The following is a 10,380-nucleotide window of genomic DNA, read 5'->3' as shown; positions in this document are numbered from 1 at the left end:
AACACAGCCGTGCAAATCTGCCTGTGTGAAGCAGCAGCCATCCTGCTATTGCTGACTCTGTTGAAGTAGATGTGGTTCTCTGTCAATAGAGCGTGCTAAGAAAGGCAGTCTTGAATGTGTGGTTTGGGGAGGAATGTTCTTCAGCAGTTGCCAAAGTGCAGCTGATGGTTCTCTGTTTTATGTCCTCAGGTTGCGCTAGGAGGCAGTTCTTGCAGGACCCAGCGGCTCTTGGATGCCCCTGGATGCTTTGGAGTCTCATGCCAGCTTGATGCATGCAAGTCACAGGTGAAACTGGGCAGAACTGGAGATGGGGTGTTGGTAAGCACGTTGGCACTTGCCATGCACCCAACAGAGACAGGTGACAGTAGCTTCTCCCGCTCTGCTGTGCAGACCCTCTCTCGGAGCCACTGCCGCAACATCAAACAAAAGATCTCCCAGTGGGAAGGGAGAACACAAGGGTGCTCCAGCAAGGAGAAACAGCAGCTGAACGATTTTGGAGTAAAATATGATCCAGGATGTGATGTTCCATCCCAAGTGAAGCCTGAAGATGTAGAGAAGGGCAGAAAGGCTGGGACTAAAGATCCAAAGAACTTGGGTTTGGACTTCAGGGAAAATGCAGGGAGCTGTTTGCTTACTGCTGACTGTGGTGACCTCAAGTCCTGTGTGTGCAGCCATGCTTCCCGAGCCAAGGAGAATGGAAAATGGCAAGCAGGTTTCCCGGACCCAGGGGAGGCGCTGACCCCAGGCAACGTGTACACTTTGCAAGGGCTGTGGAGGAAAGTAGATCCTAGCACAGCCCTACCAGCTCCTGTGGACCTTCAGAAGAAGTGGGGGAGCTGTGGCTTCACAGAAAGAGAATGGAAAGCCAAAGGAGTGGAACTCTGCGGGGCGGAGAGGAATGTGAAAAACTCTTACTTGGAGGCTGTGGAGCAAGAGGAGAAGTTGGCTGCTGTCCCGCCACCCAAACCCCGTAGGACTTTCCGCTATCTTGCAGAAAACCGTGCCAGCAGCTGCAGCGATGCCAGTGCTACCAAGGGAGCTCCCCTGGAGGAGAAACATGGAGGAGACCTGGGTTCGTTCTCCAGCAGGAGGATCCGAGGAAGAATCCAGAGGTATGTTGATTCATCTGTCATCTATGAAACTCTTCCCATGAAATCAGTGTCCGCATGGGTTTAAGCAGCTTGAGATGACACCTTTAGCAAGAACAGTAGAGTCCTGTAGAAAACTACTTAATTTGGAGTACTGCTGCAAGTTCTTAGTCAGCAAAAGCTGTGACAGGATGGGATTTACCTTACCTGCTTGTAGTGTGCTTAGCCACGGAGCCTCAATCTCCATTCATTTAATTCAAAAACCTTCCAGAATAAGTGAGTGGGACTTGATTGACAATCAGAGTCCAGAGTGGAGCATCCATGTACGTGATGGCCCCGAGGGAAATCAAAGTCTGTGTGAACTGGAGACTACAACATAATGGTCTTTGTACGTGACGTTGTCTTTAGATGATGTTATGCTGGTTTTCCTTTAGGAAATCCTTTGAGTTTGAGGACATCCAGGGCTTCCGCAACTGGATGTCTGCCACCAGGTCCCATAAACTTCAAGAAGAAACAAATGGCACTGCAGGACCCCGGCTCATCTACACACAATCAGAAGACAACATCTATGAGGACATTATCTGTATGTGCCTGTGCTTCTTGGGGATTCACTCAAGTTGTTTAGGGGTAGCTGAACTGCTGGGGAGGGGGAACTTGAACTGTCAATCTTCTCTGTGACTCTTCTGTAAATCCCCCATTCAATGCTTGTTCCAGGTCCTGCAAAAGAGAACCCCTATGAAGATATCAGAGTGCTGCCTTTACCACTCTGGAAGGTCCCATCTGTTTGGAAATTACCACCTTCCCAGAGCACTAATAGAGCTCCAAAGGTAGAGTGAGCAGATTAAACCGTCATGTGTTTATAAAGAGTCATAAACAGCCACGGCAGTGACAGTTCATAAAGTTATTAAGGAACAAAAGAATAGAGTGCTTAGATGAGATACTTGAATGTACAGGATGGGGGTGGGAGAGAAGACTTTGGTGAGCAGGAAGTTGCAGGAAATTTATCAGTTGTAATCTGACTTTTTTGACTCTGAACTTGGACCAAAGCTTTATCCCATGCTCAGACATCCCTTCTGATTCTATTTTCTAGCCTCCTCCAAAACCTTCCTTCCTCAGTCGCAAGACTTTTGAGCTAAAGCCTTCCCTGACAAGTTTGCAAGGGAAAATGGTGAAGGACACGACCTTGCCTGTCACACTGACCGACTGGAAGCTGTTCCGAGCAGTAGAGGCTACTAGCAGGAGAAAGAACTTGCCCTGGGTGAGATTTAAGCATGAAACGTTTCTTCTTGCCTGGTATTTCAAATCCTTGCTTCTTTGTCCAGCACCTCTAAGTGCTCCATATGTCTGGCAGGTCAATGTTGCTGAGCACTGCTCTGTGTGTGGACAAATGGTTCTCTTGAGCCATTTTCCTCTAAGGAGTAGGGCAGGTATTGGAAGACTGAAGAACAGAGAGCCAGTTCTGGGTGGGCCAGTGGTAGTTTTGTTGATGAATAATCTGCAAATGGGGTAATAGGTCAAATGGATAGCAGCTCTATCTGTGGATACCAGCTGTTCCTAGAGCTTTGTCAGCGAAGCCTTGTTACATGAAGTATGATGATGTTTTGTGCTGAATGCAATGCAGGAAGGCAAGGAAACTCTGGGAACACGCTCCTGCAGCTGTTTCCATATTCTAAAGCTGAACAGCACCTCATTGGGATAAGCCCATTTCACAAAGCCTTCCTACAGTTTTCCCCTATGCTGCTTCTGGTTGTTCCTTTTTGCCTGTGTGCAAAACACCGACACATTTCTGAGCAGTGATTCAGTGTTTTCTGACCTGTAATTCATTTTTGCACTGGAGGATTCATTCTGATTCTCATTTGACACGCTCAGAAACTTTCTAGATGCTGGTATTACTTAACACTGTGAAGCATGTGCTATAGAGGGACAGCTGCAGCTACCACTGTGTGCTGTATGCGTGGCACGTGGTGTGCAGGACTCCAGTTCCAGTTGCAGTAGTGACAACAACTTCCTTTCGCTGCGATAAAATCATTTAACTTCTGCAGATCGTTATTTCTTCAGCACGTCTGCTCAATTTGAGCAACTTGCGGGAGGACCGTGAGGTGTAATTGGACAGCTGCAAAATGCTTTTCACATGTTAAGTGCTTTGGAATAACAAGGAACATTTGAATAGGCTTTGGTTTTGGTTGTGTTCTTTTTTGACAGGCTTGGAAAGTTGTTGTTACTGGAAAGATTGTAAGAATGCTGTGATGGGGAATATCTTTCTTTTGGAGGAGGGAAGTAAAGCATTCCCTAAAGCAAACCTACTCCAAAAATCTGGTAACAATTTTCCTGCAGGAAGCAAACTGCTCCGAGGGAATTGAGCCAAGATTACTCAAGAGATTGAGAAAAGGATTTTAGTCTAAGAAGAAAAAACGTTATTGCTCAAGAAACACATCAGAAGCCTTAAACACACCCAGTATCTTCCACTGGTGACTCAACTGTACAAAAAAACGAGAACAGAAATTGAAAAGTTCTCAATAGTGCTGGATGGTGGAGGGAAAAGAAGGCAGATTTTGCAAGGGAAGCACCACCTCCTGAGGTCTGTTCTCTTCCTTTCAGCTTGGTTTTTAGGACGACATGTTAGTCCAAAGCAGAACACCCAGAGACAACATGCATGAGGGCATTCGAAAAGGAGAAGAGCTAATTATAGTTTGCTGAACTGGGGATAAAGGCTCGAGCTGAAAAACAGGTTCTCTTTCTGAGTATCTTCCCTTTTATACAGTTTTTGTGGTGACAAATGGCTGGGCACACCCTGCTGCATCCAGTAGGAGCATTTAATGTATTCTTAACTGGAGACAAGAATGAACTTGATCTGCTGTTTGCATTTAAAGTCAGTCCTTCACAATGAAGTGATAGCAGTCTTTGACATGCAGAATCAAGGAGCTGCCTGCAGCATTGTACACCTAGTAGATGAGGGTAGGAGTCCAGAGGGGCCTATGACAGGAATAACAGAAAGCTTTATGATTTTTGTTTTAAGGCCTTTGTGACCAGTGAAATGAAGGTTAGCAGCGCTGACACGGTGTGTCAAATGCTGACGTTTCTTCTGTGTACGTCTGTAACCTGCTTTGGACTGTGTTGTTTTCAAAGTTTATTTTCCAGCAGACTAAGTGTGTGGTTTCCCTGCAGCACAGACCCGTTATTTGGTTCCGCTGTCTTTTTTACCTGTGCAAAGTGAAAGTACTTAATCCATTAATTTTGGCAGTATCCCCTGGGACAAGGATTTAGTGCAGCCTTGCTCTGTGCTCAGCCTGTGTTTTGGAGAACTTACTCTAGCTATTTGACATTTAACAAGAACAGAAACCACCAAAACCAAGCAGGAAAAGTGAACTACATTGGGGGAGTTCTACTGTCCACTGGGCTTGGAATGAAGTTGGATTCTTGAGAGCATGTGGAATTCAGAGTCCTTCATGGTGGAGGGTTTATAAGATACTCTTTCGAGGGTCTTTGCAATAGAAGATTGAGCTCTGATGCCATCCAGTTTTCCACTTCTGCTGTCTATTTTGTAAGCAAAATATAACTTCCAGAATGCACATGTGGTTTAGTGTCAACTTCAGGCTGTGATCATGGTAAGCTCTCTCTTGCAGCAGAAACAATGCCCGTTCGTTATGCAATGAACTGTGCTAAAAGTATTCTAGCAAGCAGCCTCTGAGCCAGGATCCCTGGCAGGGATTCAGCAACTTTTCCCAAGTATTGTGGTGCTGGATGACAGCTGTTGGGCTGGAGTCCTCTTGGCACCCGGACCCTTTTCTGGACCCCTTTACTAATCTCTGGTTCTGCTTTGGATTTCAGATGGTACTAAAAATACAGGAGATCTTTGTTTCTAAGCGTGGGAAGAAGAGGGTGAAATTGCTCAGTCCTGCTGGGAGAGAAGTGCCTCCAACAAAAGGTACAGAGCTCTCCAGCACTATTCTCCTTGATATAGAATTGTTGAGTGGAACAATTTCTGTATGCATTGGGTTACTCTTAGCAGACTTCTTGCAGCTCATTCTGGGCTGATTTAACAGTGCTGAGCCCCATGTCTTGCAACTGGAATTGTTGGACTTTCAGCACAAGTAGGACTGGGAACGCTTGATTTACACACATTTAACACTGGTGCAGGTGGGAGATTCCCCTCTAGTCTGAGCCTGAAGTGAGGGTGTTGCCCATCTTCCTTCTGCATGGCTAACAAGTGAAAACTTATGTGTGTTTCAGGTGAAACCAGTGGAAATGAAAGCGATACGGAAAACCAGCCAAAAAGTGAGTGACTCATAGGGGCTGGTTCTATCCCCACAGCACGACGCATTTGGCCATGATTCTAGTGGGATGGCCATGCTGACAGGTTGTGGCTTCTGCTAAGATGGAGAAAGGGCACATCCAAGAGTTAGTGTGGCCAAGGTTAAGCAGTTCTGTGATATTAGTCAGATGCACCGGCCCCTTTTCCCCTTAATGAAGGTGATGACAGTTCCTGTTCTGTGACTGATAGGTGTCTGGCAGTAACAGTCACAGGCTGGTTTTGGGTTTGTTCCTTTCTTCAGGTCGACACAAGGGCCTGCTACTGGTGCAGTCAGCCTCCAAGAGGAACCCACACTACCAAACATTGGAGAGGGATTTAATAGAGCTCCAGGAGCAGCAGCTGTTCGAGCTGTTTGTGGTAGTGTCACTACAGAAGAAAGCATCTGAGATAAAATACACGCCACAAATCATACAGCAGTTTCCCAGCAAGGTAAGACCTGCATGCAAACATCCACACAAAACACCTCTAAGAACTAAGGATTTTCCCGTCTTCAGATCTCCTAGGAGCAGGAGTGATGCAAGCTGCCTGGTGGCACAGCAGCTGTTTGGGTGCTTCATTCTCCTGAGAATTTGGAATCTGTTTTAGTGAGAATGCTTTCTCCCATACTTGTAGATTAACTGTCTGGTGGTTCAGCACTTGGAATAACCAAGATACTGTCCCCTGTTCTTTTAAATTCTGCAGCTGTGCACCACACTTCAGTTACTTTAAATGTATGTTACCTCTCCAGCCTGAACATCGCTTCAGACAGTCAAAGGATACTGATGAGAGGCTAAAGGTCATTCCCAAATTCTGCTTTCCAGATCCCAAAGACTGGTTTCCTGCGTCAGACCTTAAAAGGTAAAGACTTGCTGTGTACAGATGTCTGAGGTGGGTCTGAAGTCTTAGGTATATACAAGTTCCTGGGACCTGAGGAACTGCAGCCAAAACAAGGAAAAATGGCTGAATCCCTAAGCCCTGTGAAGGGGGAAGGTGAGATATGGAGGTGGGCTCAGAGGTACTGCATCTGTCTGATCATCGTCTTTATTATAAGCTTTTTGTTTGGCTACTCATAACAGAGGGGCAGGATCAAAATACCTCATAGTTTGTGTGGAGCACATTTTACTTTGTCAGTCTCGTCTGAACTGTATGGTGGATTTAACTCTTGACTCTTCTTTGGTTTCCCAGTGAAACATTTTCTTTTGTGTTGACGGGTGAGGATGGCAGCCGCTGGTTTGGATATTGCAAGAAGCTCCTGGTAAGCATCTGTGTATTGGGTGGAGTGTAAAGAACGCACCGGTAAATGCACAATCAAATGCAGAATATGAATCAGCAGTAATTTCCCATCTGGGTTAGGTAGCTCCTGGGCTGCTGCTGCTGAGGTTACCAGGTTAATTGCATAAGAGAAGGAGCATGGCAATGCCCAGCAATACAGTAAAGTGAGTTCTGGGTGTGAAAGCTCCTGGAGCTGGTTATTCCTCAGGAATCCCACAAGGCAGAAGTGTAGAGGGAACTACAGCAGAAGGAATACTGTGAATCAACCACATTGTGCATGTTAGTCCATGCTCTCAGCGTAACTGGTCCTGTTGCTTTTCAGCCAGAAGGGAAAGGGAAGCGCCTTCCTGAGGTATACTGCATCGTCAGCCGCCTGGGCTGCTTCAACCTCTTCTCCAAGGTGAGATGGGAAACGCTCTTACTTTATCTGTGATCTGACAGCCAGCAGTCTGTGTTGGACCCCTCATGCATAACAATGGAATGGGACATAATGTGAGCTTGTATTTCTTCCGGCTTACCATGTGGTGAACCAAAGTCTGATTTATTTCCTCGCAGATTTTAGATGAAGTGGAGAAGAGGCGAGAGATGTCCCCAGCCCTCGTCCACCCCTTTATGCGCAGCGTAATGGAGGCACCTTTCCCTGCTCCTGGACGCACTATTACTGTGAAGAGCTTCCTGCCAGGAGCAGGAAATGAGGTAACTGAATTCAGGACTGGTTTTCCTGTGTTGACTGGTGTCTGTGGGGCACAGTGGTGTTTTACAAGCTGTGCTGTAGAGTGATGCTGTCTGTAAGTCATTGATTTGATGGTAACTTCCAGACTGACTATAGAGGTTGTCAGAGAAACCAGCTTCCCTTTGAACCACACAGTAGAAGTGATTCACTGCTTTTTTTAAAGGAAGAGCTGGTTGAGAGTCCTTTGAGATGCTCTGAACTGCCCATCCAGGTGATGTGGGTTCAACCTGTGAGGATCCAACACTTCTGCTTTCCAGTCAGATCCTCCCTCATCCAGCCTAATTCTGTGCTCTGGCTGTTCCATCCAGCACTCTACGTCTCTGCTGTTCCCAGGTTATGAAACTCTGCCGTCCGTCGGATTCTCGACTTGAACATGTTGATTTCGAGTGCCTGTTCAGGTGCCTAAGTGTGTCTCACATGATACGGGTCTTTGCGTCTCTCCTGCTGGAAAGGAGAGTGATCTTTGTTGCTGACAACTTAAGGTAAAAAATGAGTCTGAGTGACCAGTTCTTTCTAAGGGATGTTGCTTTTTCTTCCGTATTTGGGCCTGTTTCATGTGCAAGCTTGTCTAACTTTCTGTAAATAATTAGATTTAAAAGCTTTTGGCAAACTCTCCACAAAACTTTTGCATGCTTAACATTTGGAGTGTGCTGCTTACCCAGGAGGAGGCAGAGGAATGTTTCCTTTACCTCTTTAGTCTGGGCTGATGCTGACTTCACAAATGGTTGCATGGGGCTTCTTCTGATGCATAAGCAACATACGTGAATTACATTTCCTCTGAGCATTCCTAACCTCTGTCTGTAGCAGAACACTGAAAGAGACACTGACAATCCACTCTGTGCTTTTCTTACTTTTTAGCACCCTGTCTAAATGCGGCCATGCTGCAGTTGCAATACTTTATCCCTTCACTTGGCAACACACGTACATTCCAGTGCTACCAGCTTCTATGATTGATATCGTGTGCTCTCCGACTCCATTCTTAATTGGCATTCTGTCCTGCTCATTACCACAGCTCCAAGACCTGCCTGTGGAAGAGGTGAGAACTGGGCAAAACACTGAGGAGGGAAAATTGCAGTGGAACGAGGTTGACTTCTTTGGAAGAATCTCTGGATTCTGTCTTAATGTAAAACCTCAAACCTTTCTAAGAGGGTTTTTAACTTGCAAGATACGTGCCAGCACATTAATTTGCCATCAAAGATAAATAATATTGTCTGTTTATGGACAGGCTGAAGTTACACAAAACTTGTGATTTGTGTTGAGTGACATCCCCTACCCCTGGGGACAAAATAGAAGTTATATATATATATATATATATATATGTTATTGTCCTTTTCCTTCTGCATGGCAACATAGAGCTAATATTTTTGTCTGTATTTCCCCAGGTTCTGATTGTTGATCTTTGTGCTGACAAGTTTTTGCAAGAGGTGAGTGAAGGAGTGAAATTACAGCACGAGTTACTCTTGGTGGTGCTATATGCCAAGAATAGGCGTCCACCAACGCAGGCAAGAAATCAGTTAAACCTCATTTATATCTGTAGGCTCCAGTGGCTGAAGAAATATCTTGCATTCCTTTTTCATCACTAGATAAGGGAACAGATTTGTTGCAAGGCTGAGGTTTCTCATCACTTTCTGTTGAATATGCGTGATGCAAAAGGCTTTTCATAGTCACTTTTCTGTTCAGGTATCAGATGAAGAAGAAATCCTGCCTCATAAACTGCAGGCTGCACTTGTCCAGATTTTGGAGGAGCGAAATGAAATCTTGTCACATGAGCAGAGCTGCCTACAAGGTACGCCTATGGAAAAGCATCTTTTAGAAGACCCTCTCAATGATGACTTACATTAGAGGGACTCTGCTGTCTTCCTCGCAGGTGACGTGCCTCTTAACTCCCTGGTCTCTGAAGCTTTTGTGCACTTCTTTGTGGAGATCGTGGGTCACTATTCCCTGCACATGAACGTCACAGAGAAAGGAGAGCGGGTTTTCCAGCGGGAGCCGTTCCGTAAATCCCACACGTCACGCAACGTGCGCCATTTCCTGCACTTCTTCATGGAGACGCAGATGTTTGCAGGGTTCATACAGGATCGAGAGCTACGTAAGAGTGCTGTCAAAGGTGAGGCCTTCTTGTTTTACAAACTCAGTTCCACATCTCGCCTATCTTTAACTCTCATAAAGCCTTTTTGCCCCAGTATTTCTTGTTGGCATATGTTAATAGCTCCACGCTCTTCTAATCATTCAGTAAAGTTAATCTGATTAAGCAAAAGATGCCTTTGTCTCCTGCCTGGCTTTGGTCCTGCACACAGCTTTACACACACGATGTTAATGCCTGAGGTGGAGGATCTCACCCAGCTGCTCTCTCTCTCCATAGGCCTTTTTGAGGTCCGTGCCTTGGAGTATTTGGAGAGCATCCCCGATGCTGAGCCCACAGGGATGAACAGAATCCTTCGCACTCTCGGTAAAGAGACAGCTTTTTTATTTAGCTTCTAATTTCCCTCCAGCATTTTGCTTTGTGTGCACATGATGCTTTCCAAGGAGGCTGTGGATGCCCCATCCCTGCAGGCATTCAAGGCCAGGCTGGATGTGGCTCTGGGCAGCCTGGGCTGCTGGTTGGTGACCTGCACACAGGTTGGAGCTGGATGCAGTGTGGGCCTTTCCAACCCATCCTGTGTTTCTATCTGTGTATGGAAGCGTTCTGATCCCAAAGATGTTCAGACTTGGTCATTTTGGGGCTGGGCAGCGTCCAAATGACGTGCCTCCAAATCTTAACGTGGTTTTGTTGTTGTTGTTGTTTTTTCTGTAGGAAGTAAGATGAAATTTCTCCAGAAGAAATGAACGTGTGCTGCCATAGAGCCGCAAGGAGGCGGGTGGACAACTGACCCCTCCCGGGGCCGGACTCATTGCTCACAACGCAGCTGAGGCGGCCGCTGCGTGCCGCCATAACAAGCAGCAGTGCCGCAACCAATCAGCGTGTCCTTTCCTCTGTGGGCGGGGCGGGGTGAGGG

General features: G+C 46.3%; 1 protein-coding gene across 1 annotated transcript; it reads left to right on the top strand.

Moving 5' to 3' along the window:
- The first annotated feature begins 309 nt into the window (after nt 1-309).
- Nucleotides 310-10,350, top strand: DENND2C (DENN domain containing 2C). Its single transcript, XM_072355843.1, has 18 exons — nt 310-1,112; nt 1,523-1,671; nt 1,803-1,915; nt 2,179-2,346; nt 4,917-5,013; nt 5,319-5,363; nt 5,642-5,829; nt 6,128-6,237; nt 6,565-6,634; nt 6,974-7,051; nt 7,207-7,347; nt 7,718-7,866; nt 8,243-8,420; nt 8,767-8,808; nt 9,065-9,170; nt 9,252-9,491; nt 9,747-9,833; nt 10,179-10,350. Exons 1-18 carry the CDS (start codon nt 340-342, stop codon nt 10,208-10,210), a joined length of 2,766 nt encoding a protein of 921 aa, XP_072211944.1. The 5' UTR covers nt 310-339; the 3' UTR covers nt 10,211-10,350.
- The last annotated feature ends 30 nt before the right edge of the window (nt 10,351-10,380 follow it).

This window comes from Excalfactoria chinensis, chromosome 23 (assembly GCF_039878825.1).
Source record: "Excalfactoria chinensis isolate bCotChi1 chromosome 23, bCotChi1.hap2, whole genome shotgun sequence".
NCBI classification, from domain to species: Eukaryota; Metazoa; Chordata; class Aves; order Galliformes; family Phasianidae; genus Excalfactoria; species Excalfactoria chinensis.
Note: the sequence above shows the minus strand (reverse complement) of the source record. Positions and strands in the feature narration are given on the sequence as shown.

Excerpts from the sequence above, each read along its gene's own strand:
- DENND2C (XM_072355843.1), top strand. The coding sequence starts at position 340 with ATGCACCCAACAGAGACAGGTGACAGTAGCTTCTCCCGCTCTGCTGTG. Across the intron at positions 5,830-6,127 it reads TACAGCAGTTTCCCAGCAAG|CCTGAACATCGCTTCAGACA; the intron begins GTAAGACCTGCA and ends TTACCTCTCCAG. Across the intron at positions 9,492-9,746 it reads ACGTAAGAGTGCTGTCAAAG|GCCTTTTTGAGGTCCGTGCC; the intron begins GTGAGGCCTTCT and ends CTCTCTCCATAG.